The following is a 22,346-nucleotide window of genomic DNA, read 5'->3' as shown; positions in this document are numbered from 1 at the left end:
AGGTGAAATGTGTTTAGGAAAAACTCACGAGAGAAGGCAAAGAGCTCAGTGAGTACATCGCAGGCTGGAGTTGGATGCTTGTGTTAGAAATTCATCCGGAGATCATGTCCCAGGAAACCAGCATGACCCCATGCCATGACGGAAATACCAGTTAGCCATGGGAAGACCGCTGCTCCCAGGAAAGCTCTGCCACCCCTTCAGCCATCAGCACTGGAATGGTCTTTGCTGTGTCTGAAGCTGAAGCATTCCCAGTGCCACTGCGCCAGGCTGCCTGGAGAAGACACCAGGGAGCAAAGCAGCACTGGACTCCGCAGCAGATCGCCTAGCGCAGGAATCGGATGGAGAGCAGGCAGATTTGCAATATCTGCATATGCAAGGTTGCCACTGGGTGGCATTGCTGAAGGCTGTGGAATCAGTTCTCCTTTCAGTTAGACACAAGTGCAGACACAGAGCTGATAACTGGATCCAGTTACTGAAGCTTTCCAGGAGCCCAAGGGCACAGAGAAGGCAAATGTTAATGCAGAGGAGGGGATGGCAAAGCAATGGGATGGAACAGCGCAATGCATTGCTAGGCAAAAATAAGATAATAAAGGAAAAAAGAATAAATCTGTTCCTTCATTTCCCATTTCTCTGATAACCTGCAGAACTCCTCTGTCCCTGGGCACATGCTCTCTCAGATATTTCTGGGTTGCTCAGGTCGGTCCCTGCAGAAGGGAGATCCCTGCTCTTGTAGCAAAGGTTGTTCCCATCCAGAACATGACTGTTTTGAAAACACTTCTGAGGGGCGTTGTATTTCCACACTCAGGCTTGAAGGCTAACGCTGTCCACAGCAGCATCAACTCCCACCCTAAAAACTCTCAAAGGAACCTGGGTCACGGGGTGAGACATACCGGCTGTGCTTCGCAGCTGGCTCAGATGGTCTGCAAGGCACTGACTGCAGCATGCCAAGCAGCCCCCAAACCCAGTGCCCTCCCAAGCCCCCTCTCACTGTCCCGGATGTGCCATTTGTTATCGCAGCTTGTGCAGAAACCTGCCGGCACCGCCAACGCAAGCCAGGTAGAGGCAAGCCCTGCACCTGCTGCAGGGGATGGAAGGGGAGCGCAGCCAAAATGTCTGGTCTGGTTTTCACTCCAAAACTGGGGAAAATTCTGTCTGCGCTGGCACATCACATTTCTGCTCGAGGGCAGATGTGCCTGCTCCCTGTGTACCCAGCAAGAGGAGCATTCCATGCCGTGACCACGGTAGAGCAGGGACCGAAGGGACCCTGCGATGTGGCCAGGCTTCCAGCACAGTGGCTCGGCAGCGTTTGCAGCCAATGCTGGCTGCTCGGGGCTAAGTTAATGAACGTTGCTGTGTCTGCAAGCAGACACCAATCGAGATAGATCTGTCAAGGCAAAATAAATCTCGGTAAATTACAGGGAGTATACGAAACAACTGGGGGAGATTGGGTAACAATATTCTTCACGGGCCAAAATGGGATAGACGCTAAAGGGAACACAACCAGCAGAAGATTTAGGTTTTAAGAACCAGAAAAGCCACCGGTGGCAAATATTAAAGCAGACACGAATTGTGGCCATTACACTGCAATGGCTGTGGCATAAGATATTTTTCCCAGGTTCCCAGGGTTGAAAAGAAGCCGTGCATCGAACACGACTGCAGGCAGCGTGTGTAACGATGCACGTGAAGTCCCAGCAGCGGTGGCTGCCTGGAGAAAGGCCCACAGCATACAGGAAAGAATGTAAAGCATTTATATTAGACGGGGAGTTCAGCATGTCGCTCATGATTCAGTCTGCTGTATTCCCCAGCCAAGGGCATGGTGGAAAAGGGATGGAGATTGTTAAAAAGTTGCTGGGGGCTTGGGGGAAAGGAAAAGGAGGGGGGGACGACTGGCGGGTTGTAATTCCTAACTCCTGTCTGGCTTTCCCTATTTATTGTCCAGCCCTGTCATAATTAAGCCCCCCCTCTTGGCTGCATCAACAGAGAGCAAGTCAGCAATGAAGCCTTGCATAAATCACAGCCCATTTGAGAGACACAACCGAAAGGCGAGCCCAGCGTGAGCAGGGTCTCCCAGGGACGGGACCGCCAGTCGCTCCCAGCAGGAACCGATCATGGCCTTTCTGTTTTACTGGTTCGCTAGAACTCAAAACAAAACAAACCAGGGACAAAGGACGGGAGGGAGTAAATGTACAATCCTCCCATTCAGATGAAAGAAAGGGAAAGTAAAACAGTAAATATCACAGTTTAAGGGAGGACGCTCTGACCCGCAAAGAAAAGCCATGCGGTTTAACCCCCTGCGCGCTGGGCTCAGCCCTACCCCGGGGCAGTGCTGGGTTCCCGCTGCCTTCAGGGGAGCGAGGGCAGGAAAGGTGGAGATGTGCTGACAACACACCTCGTGGGATCAAAGAGGCTGCACACACCGCAGCGCCCGTAAAGACCTGAATGAGAGCTCTGCAGCTCGGAAAGACACTCAGAAAGATTGGAACGTAAATGTGTTGGGAAAGGCGCTGCTCTAAGACGTGGGAAATGCTGATGTGATTTCCTTTGTGGTTCTCGGCGACACATTTGATCTTGGTCAAATCAATCCATATCTCCACGTGTCAGACTCCACCTGCAAACCCGGCATTACAGCACATCCCTCCTCTGTAAGAGCACCGCAAGGAAAATACATTAAGGAGATAACCGATGGCGCTGGTTTCCTTTGACAGATTATTTTAGTATAGTATCTCCCTCGAGGGAAGAGATACCCCCACATGGTCGTGGAGTGACCCCCCTTCCCAGCACGGTGCAAGGGGCACATGGCTGACCCTCACATTGCTGCACAAGTGAGCAGGGCTGCCACTTCTCATACAGGAGCTTCAAAAAGTTGTTCACATGGACATTTAGGTGACATCCTCCGCCTCCGCATTCCCAGCTCTGGAACAGGAAGGCTGCTGGCCTGGCCCAGAGGTCCTGTGTTCTTCTTCACATCCTTCTGCCTCCATCTACTGGCAAGGAAGGGTTAAATCACGCATTTCCAGGGTACAGGGGAGCCCAGCAGCTGGAGTCCTTCCAGCACATGAAGACAACAAACATCTTATGAATGAACTTCCCGAGTCAGTGTCCTTGCAATGGAAAAACATCTCATCAGGGACTGCCCTGTGGCTTCAAACCTCATTTTTCCAAGGAGAGCTCAAGTGTCACTGGAAACCTTACTCCCATGCTTGCCTAAACAGATGTCCTTAAGAGAGGGAAGAGAGCTACAAGGAGATGGATGGCTGATCTTTTCTCATGCTGGTGTACTGAGGTTCGCACTCAGAGGGAACCCATACGGAGGGCAGAGCAGCAAGTTTGCAAAGTTTGACTGCTCCTACTGTGCCTATGGAACAGAAAACATCAAGACCTCCAACAGAAAGCAGGGGTGAGATGAAGGTGTCTTTTAGTGCCAAGTGAACTTGGTAGCTCGACCTCAGAGCTCTGCAAAAAAACAACCCAGCCCCAACCCCAACTGCTGAAGCTCGGGGGAGGGAGGAATGAAAACCCAGCGCTCCAGCACTGTTCAGCAAAGGTGTGATGGGAAAGGAGCTTACTGCTCACCAGTCTGGTGCAACATTTTTATTCTAATAGCTTGACTGGTACAGAAATGGAAATTCTTTCTGGGTGTTATTTCTAGACAGAGACTAATTGACCAAGAGTAATACAGGCAGCTTTCACACCACCGTGCTGGTTTCGGCAGGAGCGGAGGCCAGCTGTGTTTTCTTTCTGGTGAACAGTGCCTACAGTTTTCATCCAAGGTCAGTCCAGAGGGATGTTAAAGAATAACAATCCGCTGACGCTTTGTCCTTCAAGGGCAACACTGTGTTAAGGATCCCAAAGCACTTCTAAGTATTCATTTTTAACTGTAATACAACAGGATCCACAGGTGCCACCTGAGAACGGGAGGCATGGTGCCAAGCACTGTTCAGAGCTGTCTCACGCCGCCCACAGAAGGGGAACAGAGGCACAGAGCCCTGGAGGGCACTGCTCGAGATTGTGCAGAATCTGATAAAGTTGCTACTACAACTCTGATGTGTGGAACAACTTGGCTTCTTCAGTTGTTGCTCTTACCTGTAATATAGAAACGCCGCTAATTCCCAAATAGAAACAACTATCCTTGATGTACACCAAGACTCATCAGATTGCTGGTACTGAAACGGCTCCACCTTGGCTTTTTGAACTCGCCTGGTCAGAAACCCATGGAAGAAGTGACTCCTAGCTATTGCATATAGGGGAAAGAAGAGCTAGAGAGGCTGACAACCTAAACCAAACCAAACGTGCTGACCATTTGGCAGGGAAAGTGCTGGGAAGGACAGCTGGGAAGCAACACCCTCTGTGCCAGTGCCAGCTGCTGCGGTCAGCTTGGTGTGGTCACGTTAGAACACACAGAACATGTCAGAGGTTCTGTGGCTGCAATTTCAGGGCTGGTGGTGGACAAGTTGGTTGGTGTCGATCACAGAGACATGGGAACAACTGTTTCTTTTTCCTTGATGCCTGTGGTTCCCCTGAAGCCTACAGGGATGATGCCTGTCCCCTGCTACCCCAGCAGAACATGCTCTCTTGGGGTACAACAAGATGCAGTTCAGTGCCTGTCCTCCCCAGCATCTGGTTTCTTCAGCTGCTGTCTCCTCTGCTCCCAAAAAAATCCAGTGGGAGTCAAAGCAGCACAGCACCCAAAGCAGAGGATCCTACCCTTAAAACCCACACAGGCAAAGCCTAGAAATTGCCATTGTAGGGATAAGAGGAACACACAGAAATGCATAATCTCCTTCCTGACCATGGCTTTGCCTCCTTGAGAAGCACAGCTGGCCAGATGTGGTGTACTTCTGCCCATACTGACAGCACGTCCACCTGAACTGTGACTTTATCAGAGCACTCTGCCTATGGAAAAACCTCCAGGTTAAAACAGACACTGTGGTCACTGTCAGTGCTGCTCACCAAGAGCTTCAGCCAGACTGAGAGCACCAGGGCTGTGGGCAGGTTTGGGGTGGCCAGGAGCACCTGGCCACTGTCCTCTGCCTGCACTCTAGGAGACATTGTACATAGGAGATCGTCAAGCAAACAAAGAGCTTACCTGCTCACCAACTTTCCCTGGCCGGCCGCGGTTTCCTGGCTCACCCTGCAGGACAAGGAGAGAGAAGGCACATGGGTTACTTGATGCCCCCAGTCGGACCCTCGGCACAATGTGATTCTTTGGACACTCATGATTTGGGCTGCTGTGTGGGAATCATGGAAAAAACCGCAAGAAACATCATATAAAACCCACTGTGACTTGAAAGAGAATTCAAAGCAAGAAACACAACTGACACAAACATGGAGCAAACACTTGCTGTTCTGGGGGGACATGCCCCAAAAGCAGCTGGTGCTGCTGCGGTAAAACAACCTTCACAAAACCAAACTCTGACATGGAAACATAAGCTGTCTACTTCTCTGTGGCACAGCCTAGTCCTGGTTGCTTTATCCCCATGTTTAATAAGGCGTGAGTTCTCACCAGGGATGCTCCTGAAGTTGGGGTGTTTCTGACCCATGAAAGACTAAGTAACCCAGACGAAGACCGAAACACAGCAGCAGGAGGAAGAGAGTAGGAAGGACCCTGATTAACCAAAGGATTTGATAAGCACTTTGGGAAAGCAAGAGTGCAAACACCATGGGGAGGTGTAGTTCCTGAATGACAGAGGAGAAGGGATCCAAGAAAATTCACCTGCTAGTGGGAGTGTCACTAGAATAAAAGACAACCTAAACATTCCCAGGCAATGCTGGACCCTGATTCTGCTCTTGCAAAGTCTCGAGCAGAGGCACGTGACTGTCAGATGGAGCATCCACATGAAAACCACATGAAGAACCCACACGAGCTAAACCACAGTGCAGGATGAGAGAAATTCAGAGAAAGAGAAAAATGAGGGGTAAAGAGAAAAGCAGGAGGAGGAGAATTTCAAACCCACCAGGGATGAGGGCAGCCGTGGCAGCACTGGAAGGCCAGCGGCGTGTCTCCGTCCAGCCTCACTGCTCACCCGTATTGTCTCTGGGTGACGGCAGCTGTATTTTCTCAGTAGATGGATACTCCAGATGTGCTGCCAGACCACAATTTTGCTGTTTTACTGTTGGAAGAGGTTGTTTTTGTTGGGTTTTCTCTTTCCTTTTTGAGTGTGGTTTTGTGGAGTGGACTGCCCTGGGATGGTTCCTGCTGCTAATTAGGCAGCAAAGATAGGAATGATGTGCATTGTTTTAGAACAAAAACGTGGAGAAGCAATGGAAAATAAAATGAGATGATGGAGCGGGAGTTGGTTAATATCAAAGGAGCAACACACTTGTTTATAATAAAGCACGTGACTCAAAAAATGCACCATCGTTCTTTTTGCTGAAGAAACCAAGCAGAAGCAGAGACCCCAAAATTCAGAGAAAAAGAGAAATCCTCTGTTCCCCTTGTCCTCTCTAGAATGAATACCCTAGGCTTGGAGCATGATAAAGTTGAGAAAAGATACTTCCCTGTTCCTTTCCTCACTCCCATCCCCTGCTTCTCTGATCGTAAACAAACTCTTTCCTCACCTTTGAACCATCGGGACCAGGTCTTCCTGGAAATCCCTTCCGGCCAGATCGACCCTGAAATACATGGAACAACAATAAACGAAACAAGCTTGCAGCTGCCCTCGGTCACAGCAGTGTGTCTGTGAACCCATACGGTGCAGCTCACAAGCGATGCTGCCAGGGAATTCAGGGTGCCAGAGATGTAGCAGCCCTGGCTGAGGCCAAGGCAACAGAGGAGGAAAGCTCTGGGTCTCCAGCAACACCAGGTTTGATCCATGGGAACATGCCTGGGCAGCTGCTCCAAGTTTCAGCCCATTTCTGACCCTCCAGCTCAATTCCATTACTTAAACATCACATCAGAAACATCATGGACTGTAATCAACAAGTCAAGGGCTTTGGCACTGTCCTTTGGTTTATTATGTGCTGCATTCAGCTGGATTCATTCCACTTCCAGCAGTTTTCTTGTAGCAATGCCAGCAAGGACACCAGCAGCCTGAGCATCCGAAGATGGTACTTTCCTAGTGTTGTCAGGGACTCGGCCATGTAAGCTTCTGCTGGGCTCCATCCCTGGCATCCAGGAGGATTTGGGAGAAGGACTGTCCCTACAGTGGGGGAAGCCAGGCTGACATTCAGAGCTACAGCTCAGAAAAAGCAGAAATAAACCTGCAGACCAAAAGGTCCACATTGAGCCTTCCCTTTGGCTTAGAAGGATGGTTATGGTGCTGTGCCACTGGAGTAACTGGATTTATTATGTTGCTCCAGAAAGGAACAAAAGTGACTACCAGAATAGTGGAGGAAATGCAAGATAAAACATTTATTTTCGAAACTCCAGCACAGTTACCAGTTTTCAAGATATTTTACTACCCTGCAATGGCAATTATGTACATAACCATTACAAAATCCTGAGCTAGCAAGCTCACGGATATAATATCCTTTTTTGCTTCTTCTAACTGTGTTTCTGTGACACATCACTGTGTTCAGAGCGATGTAGAGCTCAGAAAGGACTCTGTCTCACTGTCAGGTCTTCTTCCTTGCTTTTCCCTCTACTCATTGAAAAATATGATAAATCAAGGAAGAAACATCAGGGTTGGTTACAAATATGGTTTCCAGTCAATGTGCTTTATCTTGGGGATGAACTATTTAAACGTTAGAGGGTTTTTCAAGGTCTGAGACTTTAAGCCAGTTATAAAATTAGCGTCCCACTCAACACCCTGTGCAAGACACTTCCTTGACTTTCAGCCATCCTGGATCAAGCAATTGGACCAAACCCTGGACAACACAACATTTCTTAGAAGGGCAGATCACTTTCCCAACCAGGAGGTTTGAAGTTTTATCTTGATTTAACTAAAATTCCATTGAAAGGTCAACAGAGCTGGTAGTAACTGAGTAAATGACTGAAACCTACCTCCGGACCAGGGACTCCTGGTGGTCCTAAGGGTCCTTCATCTCCCTGGGATGAAAAGAAATTAAAATAAAGGGCAAAGCAGTGACTAAATTTGGACTCACCATGCAGCAAGAATGAAAAGTCTGCAGTATGAGCAGCAGTTAAACACAAGCTGTGTGCTCATCTGCCGCATTTTAACAACTGAGTCCTTCCAAATCCTAGAGCAAGCAGCTCAGCATCTCTGAGGTTTTTCATCTCCCTTCCTCATCTCAGGAAAAAAATCTGAAGTCAAGTCTGCCAGTAAAGGCCATCCAAAATGTGACCAAAGTCAACACCAGTTGAGTGGGCCTATCATGGGCTGGATTTAGCCCATGGGGTACCCTGGACATGCTCACATGACTCTGCTTCATTTGATTTGGCAGGGATATGAATGCTGTAGAGCTCTCTACTCTCTTTCCTTAATTTTCTTTTTTTTTTTCTTTTTTTTTTTTTTCTTTTTTTTGCCCCACAACAAGGGTGTTGCAAAATTTCCCACAGAACCATTTGGCAACCGTATGAAGGTTTCCCTTTTGCTTTCAAATGGGACTACACATGCTGCAGGATGGAGTTATCTCAAAATCTCACCCAGCAATTGGACTCGGTCCTCTCCCTTGGCTCTACACCAATTTCTAATATGATAGGATCAGATCGACAGTTTCTAGGAGACCTTCAATTAAGCTTCACAAAAATTATCTCAAGTGTCTAAAAACAACTGCCAAGAGAGAAATTAAAAGCGCCCTTGGCAGCCACAGTTCTGGCTGTTCTCATTTAGGTGGTCAGCCGTGGTAATGAAGTGGCACGAGCTGGCGGGCTAAAGATGGGGCTGGAAGTCAGGAACCAGCTCAGTGGGCTCAGACAAACCACCCACAATACGCCACATTTCTAAAGAAGATGTAACCCACAGCCTTGACCTACCGCTTTGGGTAACAGCAGCAGTAAAAGCACGGTGGCGTGGGCTGGTGCACATTCAGAGTCCTTCAGCACAGCTTATGTCGAACTCCATGTCCACATCTTCACTCTCACTTTTACACTCACTAACCAGAGTAAATTGAAGGCAGCTTGGTCATGCCTGCCTGAACCTGGAATGCAGGGCTTCGATTCCCTTTGTAAATTGCCTGGAATATTTTTTTTTTCCTATTTCAGTGCAAATAAATGAGCTAATTTGCATTAATCCCATTTAGAGAGCAAGCAAAAGAGTTCCCGGAAAAAGTTAAGAATTATTAGTGCTATTAAACCGAGCTCCTGCCCATGCGTGCACTGAGTACTATTTGCACAACGTCTCGTGGCTCTGGACAAACAGCTTACGCTGGCCTAAATGAGAAGAGACGACACTGGAGTTACAACAGGATTAGCAGAGGGCTCTCATGCCTTCTCTGCTGCTGCTTATCAACTATTCGCAGCTCCAGGACAATTAAATCAATGACAATTATCCCTTTTTAGTGACTGTGAGTGGAATGAAGCTTCAAGTTTTCACGTGAATTGACAAGCAAAAGCGGCAAGCTCCGAGATGCTGGGGCAAACGGATCTTTGCAGAACAGCAGTTTCAATTTGTCCACTTTGTACAAAAGGATCTCGGTCCGTGCAGAGAGCGGAGTCTCGCAGTTGAAAGAAAACACACTTAAAAGGAGCAGAAAGCAAAAGCCAGGTCAGTGCATGCCTGTGCAAGGGGACGTGCAGGGAAAAGGGCACCAACATCTGACCTGGGTGCACATGGGTGCAGGGGAACGGACTTTACAAGAAAAGCGAGATGCCAGCAGCGACTGGAAGCAAAGATCTTGATTGCAACACAGTGGAAGCTCCTCTTCTGAGGGCCTCTGATCGCTGAATATTAGCATCTGCTTCCAGATTCAGAAGGCCAGGGGATTTCAAGTCCCAGTCACCATTTCAGCATGCGTTAGTCTTCAAAACTCACCATTATTCTTTAAATTCAATCTGCTTCTGGTCTGAGGACACTCACCTCCTGTCCGGGCAGTCCTCTCGGCCCAGGTAAACCTCGTGCTCCTGGCTTGCCCTGAGCAAGAGCCAAAGGAAAAGATACTCAGAAAATAGAAACATAAGCTCGGAAGGGGAATTAAATTGAGAAAGTCTCTTTCACAGCTATGGGACACCATCCAATGTCAATTTTGTTACAGAAAAAAAATTGAAAAAAAGAAAACCTTGCACTTGGAGGGACCTCAAGCCAAACAGACCACGCAGAAACGCTGGCCAGGCCAAACTTGAGGAATCTCCAGGGCTTTCTCTCTCCCCCCTTTCCCACTACGTTGTTTTGCCTGGCTGCGGCCCACCCCACACAGAGCTCCAGCCTCGGCCCCGCTCACCTTCAGGCCTTCGGGACCGTTCTCTCCTGGAGGGCCAATGTCACCGGGGAAGCCCTGGAGAAAAGGAGCAATGGTCAGGGTGCAGGGGCGGACTCCCACAGCCAGCCTCAGAGGACAGACTCTGGGAGGGTTCTAACGCAAGGCCAAGGGCCGAGAGGTTTGTTCCGTGCTGGCAGTGTCCACGCCTGGGCCACCGCACGCTTCCAGGGGGAACGAGACCAGGGGAGCAGCGCGATGGGTCGGATCCACGCAGCCCTTCCCAGCAGCTCCCTTTAGGTCCATCTTCTTGGAAGATTTATTGCTGTGAGGGCCTCCCTGTCATCACCCAGCTAAAACCGGCAATTTGGGTTTTAATTAGTCTTTATGAGTCAGCGCATAATCTCACAGCTCCCAGAAGCGAACGGCACGCCTCGGCGACAAAGCGAAGCGGGCGAGGAGCTGGGAAAGGTGCTGACACGCTCATTAGCGGCCGCCTTCAGCCAGGCAGCGACTCCTTTCCACCCACCAGCCCTTCGCTGAGGAAACAAAGGAATCTGTGGTTATTTCCAATAGCAACAAAGAGGAACGATTGCTAAGTGGCAGCACTCGACCGAGAGCCCTTCCAGATCCAGCAAAATACCAGAACACTGATGAAGGGAAAACAGACCATCAGTCGTGCTGGAAGTGGCTCTCTAGCATCTTACAGACCTTGTCTGGTTGCTTGTGAAGGAGAAAATTGACAATGTGCTGAGGGAAGCTGACCCTGCATGTAAGGTATTACTGTGACAATTTTTTTGGTAAGGGCAGTGAGGGTCTTTTTCTACTTGAAATGGTATTTTGTGGGGGGAAAACTGAAAAAACCCTCCACGGTATCTATGACAAAAAAGTGGAAGGAAAAAACAGGAAACCATGAGATGCAGAATGGGCCATGAACCCATCTTGACCCTGCCTGCCTCATCACCACTCAGGTACCATCATACCCCGGCGGAGAAGTGAAGCCCTACGCTGGAAAGTGAGGTACAAGATTCAAGAAATCAGTGTTCTGCCTCGCAAAAGCAGACAAAGAACAACTTCAAGGGCCAGAGAACAACATGGTGAGTAGAAAGACCAGTGTCCACAGAGTCTGGCTGGTGGCTGGGAGACAGTCTGGGGCTCTTGCCAAGTTAGAGACAATCTTTGGGGACTGACCTTTCTGAACAAGAAGAGAACAAGCTGTTACATACAGGACTTGCACAGGAAGATGGGGAAGAAAAAGCTTGGAATGGCAGTTGGAGATGAGGAAATCTGAGTGCAGGGTGGCCAGAGGGTACAAGATGGACAGTTTGCCCCATCTCCCACTTTGAACAAAAGCGGACCTCAATTCACAGAATCACAGAATGTTAGAGATTGGAAGGGACCTCGAAAGATCATCTAGTCCAATCCCCCTGCCGGAGCAGGAACACCTAGAAATTCACTAAATAATAGTAAATCCTACAACACAGAAAAGGTCTTTCTGCCTCGACATCTCTGGAGCCCTGGTGTGTCTAAAGCCATCCATCTGTCTGTTGTCAGCAAAGGCTCTGACGGCAGAGCACACCAGTTTTGGGTTGGTAGGTGCATCAGAGCTGAGATGTCACGGTGAGCAGTGGCAGCCATCCCCTCCCTCCACCGGGCTGGGTGCCACATGGGAGGCATCCTTTGGCTCTTGATTTCCATGTGAATTAGCAAAAGCCTCCTAATCAAAACCCTATGGGGGCCTGTCTGTACATGGCTCGAGAGCTCAAAACCTCCAACAGGGAAAGAAGATAGCCATCTCCAACAGCCTCGCCAAGGCCACACAGGTGTTTATCAGAGAACCAATTCCCAGTGGGGCGGCAAGCTGCAGACATGGAATAACTACTGCTGCAAGGGAAAATGAGATGGGAGAGAGGTGTTATCATGTGAGTCTGCTGAAGAAAGGGTGCTGCAGAAGTTACAGAAGAAATGAAAGATGTGAGGAGGAGGTGCTGGGACATACCTCAGGGCCAGGTGGTCCTGGAAACCCAACGGGACCTTTGTCACCAACTTTTCCCTGCAGAAATCAGAAAAACACGGAGAAAAGTGAATTGGCTCCTGGCTTTCTTGTTCAGAACAGCACAGCCCTGCCAAGCTGTCGTTCCAGCTGGACACCAAACCTTCAGAAAGGGAGATGAGGAAGCAGAGGATGCTTGGTTACTTACCAGGGGTCCTGCCTTTCCTCGTGCCCCAGGGACCCCAGGCAAACCCTGGCTGCCCTGAGAGAGAGACACACACATTTTTTTCAGAAAACATTATGAAGCATCAAAAAAAAAAACAACAAACCAACCCAAAACAATTCCCCAGGCTCCTCTGCAGCAGAAAGAACAGCACTTTCCAAGGGCTAAACTCAGCCTGGGACAGTCGCACGAATGTCATGAGATGTTTCTGCTAAAGCCGGGGCTGAATTTAGCCCCGAAGAACACATGAGTCGCTGCAGTTGTGGCTCGGAGCCACGAAGGCCCCAGCGCAGAGCTCGGTACAGCATTAGTCAGCTGAAGGCAGTATCAGATCGGAGTCACAGGGGAGAAGCCATTTGCTCAGAAGTTATGCACAGTGTTAAGTGCTTTGCTGGGTCAGGGTTTCAGTTGCTGCGCTGAGCTGACAAAACCTCTGAGTCCTCAGCCACTGGACCACACACATTCACGCCCATCAATCCCATCCATTGCTTCCCATTTCTGCATGGAGATATCGGCTCTTTTATAGAAAGCCCCTGGTAGAACTGCTTTTATTAGGAGTAACAACAAAATCTATATACTGTCGTGAATTTTAAAAAGGCACAACGTACCCCAAATGAGAACTATCCAAGCAGAGGAACCTGCCAGCAGGATGCAGCTAGTTCCAGCTCCTCGTGGCTTACGAAGAGCTGAGAAAGCTGGTGGCCACACATACTACTATGTAAGTGGGAAAAACGATGGAGAAAAGAAAAGCAATTACCTTGTCTCCTTGGAAGCCGATATCTCCTGGAACACCTGCTGCTCCCTGATCACCCTGGATACACATCACCAGAGAGTTAAAACAGGCAACAGCAACAGCCAAAACGCCCAGGTAGGTGCTAGATGGTGCATTGTACAGCAAAAGTCTCATCTCCAGCTCTATTCAAAACTGAACCACTGGTAAACTGTAGATCATATGAACTGTAAAAATAATCCTGAACCAAGTATGGATTACATTGACTCTAAAGTGAGAAATAGAACTACAGGAGAGAGAAAAACATGAATTCCCAAGCATTGTGTTTCTATAGAAGCTGCAAGAAGAGAGACTATGTTCCTCTGGCTAACAGCAACCGTGAAGGTGGCGAAGTACTAAAATTCAGCTGAACAGAAGAGCGAGCTTAGTTTTTGATGAATGGACCTTTTCTGTCATAAGGCTCTACAGAAAAGAAAACAATAATTGGGGTTTCCATGAGTGTATCCTAGTGCTGACATCAAAGATCAATCTTCTTCCATAAGAAAACAAGAGTAACTTCTGGTAATGCTGCAGCACCATCTCACTGCCCGTATCTAGGCTGAGATACCCCAGGAGGGGTAGGCTGCTGTTCACTGGGGTTGGGATCTCATCACTGGCAATATTTCCTAGCCAAGCTATCTTTATTTCCCCTCGTTGGATGATCCGACTCCCTGGGTAGAAAATAAGTACCCCTGAAGGTTTTCTTAGGAGCGGTGGGCTATCTCGCATTGCCTCTTAACCCTGTTGTGAGCAGGCTGTTGGACCAGATGGCCTCCCGATGTCCCTTCCAACCTCATTTATTTAGTGATTTACTTAAACAAAGGATGAGTCAATGACAGGGCAGAGTAAGGAAAATTCTACTTGGGAAGTCAAAGGAGGAATGACAATAAAAACTTGGTAGAATGACAAGACCAAACAGAAATAACTGTTAGAGGAACTCTGTCCCATGCACAGCACATGCCTCTAAACTTGGCTTCCTAGCAAGAGAACAAGCCATACAAGAGCACAGAGCTATATGTTTAAACACTGTCCACATGGAAGACATATGGACTCCTGCAACAGAGCCAAAGTCTACAAAGAGATGATAGAGGACATCCACTCGAGCAAAACCCACCCACTTGTTATCAGAGAGCTGGAATAATTCTGACTACTTCAGTAACACGCAGGGGATAGTGAAACTGTGGACTGTTAAGGCTTGTGTTGGGAAAGACTTTTTGGAGACAACTTTTTCAGAAGAGAAATAATTAAGAACTATTCAGATTCAATGATGGAAACATTTTGTGGATTCATGCTAAATTTGCTTAAATGTTTTGGTAAATGTTCCCAGAACATTTCACTGAACCATCTTCAAAACAAATCTTTTCTATAGCAAAATTGAAATGTTGCTCTTAAAAAAAAATAAATTAATTTTACTCATTTGGTTTTTAACCTAAAATATTTTAATTTCAGTCAAATAACCAACATTTTCCTTCATCTAAACTATTTTCCATCTATCCTTTTCTTTCTTTTTTTTTGGCAATGCAAGCGAATGGAAACAATCAGCTATTTATCCAGCTTCGGTTCAGATGAACCCCAAGTATTAGATACAATAGAGACGGCAAAAAAACTACTGTATGACCCAGCTTATTTCCAGTCATTGCCAGATTTCTCTCCTCTTCTCTGAATTTTCTACTTATTTTATCTAGTCCAAGGCTTAAAACACTGAAATCTACTCTTAATTCTGGCTCCTGCTGGAAGACAGCAGGAAAAGTTTATCTTGAAAGTGAGAAGTTTGCTCTGAAAACTCCTTATCACCTATGCTGAGGGTAAAAAAAAAAGGATTTTTTTTTTTTTTTTATTACTCAGTTTTCTACCCAGATAGTCTAAGTGGCAATTGAAATACTGTTTTGGAAGAAATACTTCAACACGAAGAAATTACTACTATAAGAAAAGAGTCTCCCGAGCACAGCAAAAATCGGGAACAAAACCTTTACTGCTGACCTTTAAGCAAAGTGGGATAGCGATTGCATGTCAGTGAAAAGAGTTTTCAAACAGCTCTGAGAAATGGGCATTAGAGAGGGTAAGAAAGAAGCAAAGAAGACAAAACATCTCTCTTATCTTTAGCTGGGCTCCACACAAGATGTTCACCGGCTATTGCAACAGCCCAGCATAATGTCAGGGTGTGAATGATCCACCTGGGACATCCCCTTTCACCTGCCTTGAGCAGAGTAAGTCTGAAACTGTGACTCAGGGTGTGTGTCCTTAATGTGAGGTGAAAAATAAGGAGGAAAGAGGTCAGGAATGTTTATTATTAAAAAAAGAAGTGATGCTGAGATGACGAAAAGGGGCTGCAAAGCACTCTGCTCATGAGGAGGGGGAGGAAAAAACAATCTGAAAGTACAAACAGGACCTGCCCATGGCTTATTGCCTATGTTTCATGTTTCACCTATAAAGAGAAACGCAGCATCTGACACGGAGGCCCTTCCTAATGCAACACCGCTCAGAACGGGGCTGCAAGGGAAGCGACAGATTTGCAAGAGTGGGGAGGGTTTGCTGTCTGTGGGACACAGAGGAGGTCTCTGCAAAAAATTAATTTTGCTCTCAATTGGACATCTCTTTTTCCAAGACTTACTGCTTGGCAATAAGGGGCGCTAACACTGCAGAACGACTGGAGGTATTTTACTGAGCCGTGTCCTTCACAAGTTACAGATGTCCTGGTTCATAAAACTCTTTTGTATGAATGAGTAGCGAGGATTTCCCCCACTTCCCCCACCTTTCCTCCGTACTCATCACATCACGTGGCCTTCTCAAGACCCCTCCTTACTGCAGGGTTATACAGCAATTCCACTTCTCCCTATAAAAGGAGATGCAAGCCTCTCTGCCCCTCTCCTTGCCTCCATGAAAACATCTAAATGGAAACAAAAGGATGACCCATTTTGTGGGAAAACTGAAGCTGTAAAAACAGCTAAAAACTAACTTCAGTGGCACCATCCTTCCATGGGGGTGCAGAAGGGCTTGGCTAGCACTGATGTGCTCTGAACTTCCCTGTCCAGCTACTACATACAAAGACGTGATTTCTGCAGGAGTGGGATGCTGCCCCTTGTTGTAATTCACGCCTGGCCTCCCCCATGCGATGCATGCATTGGGATTAATGAGCTGCACCTTGGAGAACACTGAACAAGGCAACATAGGAAACAAAGTCCAAAAACCAGTGAAAAACGCACTGCTAGGGAAGGGGAAACCCTCATAAAGTGGTACAGAGGGATGGGTGTGCTTGAGCCACACCAATGTGCAGGGAAAGGTTGCTGCAAAGTGGCTGGACTGTCATCCCCAGCCAGTCAGCTACGTTCACCCTTGTGATTGCATCGTCAGCATCCAGCAGAGAGGGGAACTCTGTTACTCGGGAGGTGACCAAGCTGCAAATCGGGATTTCTGCAAAGGCAGATTGCATACAGCTGCAGTCTGGAAATGTCTCAAGGATGGCAAGAGGCAAACAACAGACATACAGACAACAGAATGCATGCAAGATTCAGGGAGGTTGCTCATGTTTCTCATCATAGCAGCAAGACAGGTTTTATCTGAAGAAGACGATGGAGGGTTATAATGAAGTCAAATCTAATGGAGAGAAAAAGAATAGTAAGCAACCAGAGAAAGCCTTTAAATAAGATGTCACAGCCTAAAAATAACAACAGCAGCAGAAACTAGCAGTGACATGACTGGTGAGAAACTACAATAGAGAGCCTCCAATGTTGACTTCAACCTGTTGGGGCAAGAGGAAAGACGATCCTGGCAAGCAGAGGCTCCGAGAGGCCAGGGTGTACTTCCCACCTCTAGCAACCTCCTCCTCGGTCACTTCTGCACTCAGAAGCCCTCACATCATGTGAAGGGCACAATGTCCTTTCCTTTTACCACATGTGGATTTAGACCACAAGCTCTTTGAAGGCAGAATTTTTCCCTTGCTACAAACTGAGTGAAAGCAGCAAGACCAGATATCATTTAAATTTCTTAGTGGTACCAGAGCATTAAACAATGAAAAAACAAATGTCAACAAGCTGTAAGAAGGGAAGAGTGTTTTTGCTCATGATGCCCAAATCAGAGTGAAAGAAAATAAAAAGGCTTAAAGGTGCCATTCACTAAAGAAACTTGAGAGTAAACGAACACAGCAGCTTTTGATGGGTTGGAGAAGGGATCTATTATAAACCGGGCCAACGAGCTGAACAGCAAAACCAACAAATCAGAAAACCAAATAACTGAAAAAACCACAAAGCTATTTCAGGCCAAATCCTCCCTCAAATGTAAGTAGAGCTGATGAACTTTGTCTGTACTCGTGCAAACAGGTGCAGCAAACTCAGATGCTTTGGCTAAAAACCGCAAGGGCAGAGCCACGTGCCTCCACCTGAGCGATGAGAACTGTGGCCAGCAATGGCTGAGTGGGTCTGATTTTCCTTCACCGTGTATTCCCCAGCCCTTCGGCTGTTGGACCGCTGGAAAGGACATGTGTAAGTGGTTTGGAAGCTCTCTCTGATCTCAAATCATCATTGGTCTGATCTGAGTGTTTGCTAGCACCCAGGATATTTGAACTAAAGTCAACTCACCGGGGCCAGAGCAGGAGGGATGGTTTGTCAGTCTTGGATTAGGAAAGGGCTGTAACGAAAGCCAGGAAAGAAGTCTGTGCTGTCCAAGGAAAAATACAGTGGGAAAGGTAGCTAGGGAGGGAGACAAAAGGTTTCCTGTACCTTAGAAGAGGGGCTGCAAGATGGAGCACGGGATTATTGGGGGAGGATGGATAATTCTGCACTTGGGAGCATTGTAAGGATAACTCTTGGGAGAGCTGCAAGCCATTTGGTGACTGTGATAGTAGTGGCTGGAGAAACACTGGGGATGAGCAGAGCAGCCTGCGTACAGTGATGGAAACTATAATGTCCAGGAAAGTGAATTTTGCTAAACAATGACTTAAATGTTGGGGATTCTTGAGATTCAACTATTTCTTTCAAGGAGCAGACAGAAGAGTCTGTTGGCTCTGGGAACTGGTGTTGAGTCAAGAAACCAGCTACAATTTCTTAAGCTTGTCCTAAAGAAAAAGTCCTTCTCTTGCCCTGTCCTTCCTCTCTACAAAAGTGAAAAGCGGCACTGGAGAGAAATGGAAACTGCAGACACAGGAGCCCTGGCAAAGAGCTGCTATAACAGAAGGAGAGCGGAATCAACTGGCTTGACACAACTTCCCCCATGTGCACTTTTGGGCTGCTAAATCATTCTCTAAAAGCAAACATCTAATGAGAGAATAAAACATGAGACAGGAGGAGGAGAACACACTTAATGGCCATTTTCCATCGCCCTCCTGAGCAATCAGAGCCAAAAACAAATGATTACACCTCCCACTTTTTCAGACTAAATAAATCCTACAGTCAAATATCTGTAGGAGGATGGTTCTCATGACAGTGAGACATTTACACACACAGCTTCATGCTGATTTAGCTCAAGCTGCGTGTTTTTGTGCCAGCAGCACTAAATCATTCCAATCAATGCCCCTCTCCTTTCTCCCTTTTCTGAAGTGATTTATAGCAATTTGGCATGAGGCAATTTCCTCTCGGCAGGAAGCTGAACCGAGGTGAGTCTCTCCAAACAGGAGCAGAGGTACCTAACACAGAGCAGTTTTTCCTGGGGATCCAGCCGGTTTGCTCGACCCAGTAAGCTGTGCTGCTTTGTCACATCATGTGTTTCCCCCAAATGCATTAATGCAAACCCATTGTCAGTGTTCTTAAGTCTTCATCCTCCTCCCCATCCCATCACATAACCATGAAAGCCCAGTGGAACACCAGATAATCTTACAGTTACCATCATCATCAGTGGGAAAGAGAAGCTCCAAAGAGGATCTGAGCATAACTGATTTATGCTAGAGTTCTATGGAAAAGGGGATGGGGCAGATATCATAAAATAAAGAAAAAAAAAAATCAAATGCAGAGTGTCAAGAAAGAAGGGAGGATGGGAAGATGGGAGCAAAGAGACAGCCAGAGTGGAACCAGTTCCATGGTGCTGAATAAGAAAGAGAAGCAAGAAAGGGGTTTTCACATGCAAAATTAAAACACAGTGCAATAAGGGAGTATTCAGATCACCTTATCACCTTTCAGTCCATGTTCTCCAGGGTTTCCCATCAGCCCCTGAAACAAAAGAAAGTCCAGAGTGAGACGGAGCCCTGGTGAAAACTTGCTTGGGTCTGTGACACTGATGTCCCTGCTGGGGCTGGTGGCTCAGCCCTAAAGCACTGGCCTGGCACAGCCCCACGTCCAAATGCCAGGCTGCTCCCCAAAGAGTGTTCTGTCACAGGTTTTTTAAACACCCTTCATGGGCTGGAGGTGCACAGGGAAAAACCCCCCGGGACGTTGTGTTCAGCAGCCCTGTTCCTGGGCCAATGGACAAGCATTAGCACCGCCCATCTACTCTCTCAGGACCATCACTGTCACCCAAGGGAGGGAATTAACAACCTTCAGCCCTGCCATGGAAGAACAACAGCTCACACAGCTCACTGACTCTCTCACCTTTAAGCCTTTTGGTCCTGGATAGCCTATCGGTCCGACAGAGCCCATGTCACCCTAGTAAGAGAAAGAAAATTGCTAAAGTCATTAGGTGCAAAACCAACAGGTAGCTTCATATGGTGTGAAATTCCTTTTCTACCTGGTCCCTCAGTATCCCCCAATTTATAGGAACTTCACCTCTAACTTCAGCAGAAGCAGCATCCTGGTGTGAGTCAAGAGACTTTTAACGTGCAGACAGCCTCTGGGAAAGCCTCTGAGAAAAAGCAGCAGTGTGCTTGCCTTGCCGGCATGTGAGGGAAGAAGAGCAGCTCCTAACCACTGGAGATGTGAGCTGGCCCCACGGTCAGCTCCCCCGGCCCTACCGTGCCGCTGCCCCGGCGCACGGCCACGGCAATCGGGCAGCGTGTGCGGGATGCCTGGAGAACACACGAGGATCCTGCTCCTGCGCCACACGAGATGGGGGTGTCAGGGAGTGTGGTCATGCTCCAAAACCAGGTGCCTGGGTTCCTGGATTCACTTAAAAATTCCATAAGGAATTCAGGTTAGTAAATTAATGCCAAAATAACGGAAAAATTAATTAAGAAACCACTGTGAAGTCTGCAACTGCAGATCTGAGAAAAAATTTTGTATGTTCCTCGTAACTTTTGAAAGGATTAATTTCCCTTTCCACTATTCGAAACATTAGAATATTAAGCTGGTTTAAGACAATCCTGGGGTGCATTTATTCTTGGTGAAGTCACTCATGCTCTCAGAAAGAATCTACGGCAGTACTCCCGAGTTCTCTGGAGCGAGTCTGAGGGTGTTGAAAAGGACACAGACCTCAATGGCAAAAAGGTGAATAGTCAAGAAATTTGGGTTGCTGCTGAGCTCGGATATCTAAAAGTGATATGGGGAGGAAAGAGGAGGAGCAGGAGGTAAGGACAGAGGTATCTCATCAGAGCGGCCATTCTGAGAAGCCAGCAGGGCATCACAAACCGGGACTTGTATGGGGAACTCCAGCACAGGAGGACACCCGAGCTCACGGCTGTGTGTGTACCTGCCTGTGCACGGATAAAAGCCTTTAGTGGCCGGTGTTGAACCAGGCTTTGACTGCTGTCTGCCCATGAAGGGAGCCAGTGATGCGGTGCTCCAGCCTTGCCTGCGATGTGTAAATAAACAGGGGAGGCTCTGCTGAAGGAGCGCGTCTCTGGGCAGCAGCCGCGGGCCCGCAGCCACGCCGGGAGCACTGGGCTGCAGTGGCCCGAACAGACGCCCTTTCATCCCTCCCAGCATAAAGGCTTCTTGTAGAAATGCGTTTACTGAAAGCATTGCCCACACAGTTAATTAGGAGAGCAAGAGGCTTTAGCTACATCTAATTCTGCTCTTCAGCCTCTCTTAACCAGCGAACCCAAACACCTGCGGGGTGCCGGGAGGCAGCTGGGAACCCGGCCGGTCCGGGGGGTGGCTGTAGCTGGGAAGGAAGGAAGCGACTGGACAGGGTTCAGCCTGGAGCAAACACCCAGCTGCCTTCTCCATGCCCTGCAGCACGAGCCCAGGGAAGGGCTGGTGCTGTCCTGTGGAGGGGAGAAAGCAGGATGGATGCATCCTCTTCTCCCCAGGAGGATGGAGGAGGTTGCTTAGATCAATCCCAGGAGAGATGGATGTTTCAGCATCCTGAATTCAGGAGTTGCATCTTACCCTGGGACACATGATCTTAGTCAGTTCAACCTGAATCTCAGTTTGAATTTTTTCTCTGCTCAGAGTGGTACCAACAGACTGGGACAGACAGCAGCCGACTGCTGCCACTGCAGCAAATGACTCCTGAATAAACAGCATTGCCAAGGACCAGCTTTCTGCTGTAAAAGTAAAGCTAGGAAGAAGATCACAACATGAACAATGATTTTCATCTGGATGGGAAGGGAGAAGAAATGTAAAGTTTAAGATAAACCAGGCTTAGCAGCAAAAGGAAAATTTCTGGTTTTGCCCTTTTCCAGCAAAAACATTAGAACTTGGGGTGCCAGCAGAAACCAACGTAACAACGGACCAAGACAGAGAAGGTGACTGACTCCAGATACCTGGTGATGGAGCTAAATCCTGGTCTAGGACCTACAACGCCAGATCTTGGGGCCAGTCAGGGAAAAAGCACTGTAGTTGTACCTCACATAGAATTTGGTGCCATTTGGGTTGCTGTGGCCAACGTGGGACAAAACCATCGTGACCACAAGTCTAGGACCTACAACGCCAGATCTTGGGGCCAGTCAGGGAAAAAGCACTGTAGTTGTACCTCACATAAAATTTGGTGCCATTGGGTTGCTGCGGCCAACGTGGGACAAAACCATCATGACCACAAAGGCAGGTTAGAAACCACACTCTGCCTGTCCTCATTGCAGGTCATCTCCAGGCAAAACCTGTCTTTCCCGGCCCCCTCGATCTATCCCAAGCACATACCAGCATGGCACCGGTGGGGCCAGCTAGGAGGGGAGGACAGGTACCTCCCGACTCCATCACCTCTGGATGGATCCTAAGTCACATTTACCATGTCTGGCCTTTCATCTTCCAACAAACAAACTTCTGTGAGATAACAGCAACCAAGTTACGATAAATCCTTCCAAAAGC

The 22,346-nt window shown here is 47.9% G+C and overlaps 1 protein-coding gene across 1 annotated transcript in view; it reads right to left on the bottom strand.

Annotated features, from left to right (window-relative positions):
• Positions 1–22,346, bottom strand: part of COL27A1 (collagen, type XXVII, alpha 1) — a gene marked incomplete at its 5' end in the record, with an annotated part of 145,734 nt that overhangs the window by 61,581 nt on the left and 61,807 nt on the right. Inside the window, 10 exon segments of the mRNA XM_010083117.1 lie at positions 5,087–5,131; positions 6,559–6,612; positions 7,943–7,987; positions 9,918–9,971; positions 10,279–10,332; positions 12,254–12,307; positions 12,456–12,509; positions 13,228–13,281; positions 19,332–19,376; positions 19,755–19,808. Coding sequence (XP_010081419.1) covers positions 5,087–5,131; positions 6,559–6,612; positions 7,943–7,987; positions 9,918–9,971; positions 10,279–10,332; positions 12,254–12,307; positions 12,456–12,509; positions 13,228–13,281; positions 19,332–19,376; positions 19,755–19,808 — 513 coding nt within the window.

The sequence above is a fragment of the Pterocles gutturalis genome, unplaced genomic scaffold (genome assembly GCF_000699245.1).
Source record: "Pterocles gutturalis isolate BGI_N339 unplaced genomic scaffold, ASM69924v1 scaffold19100, whole genome shotgun sequence".
NCBI lineage: Eukaryota > Metazoa > Chordata > Aves > Pterocliformes > Pteroclidae > Pterocles > Pterocles gutturalis.
This window is presented reverse-complemented; position numbering and strand designations above follow the sequence as displayed.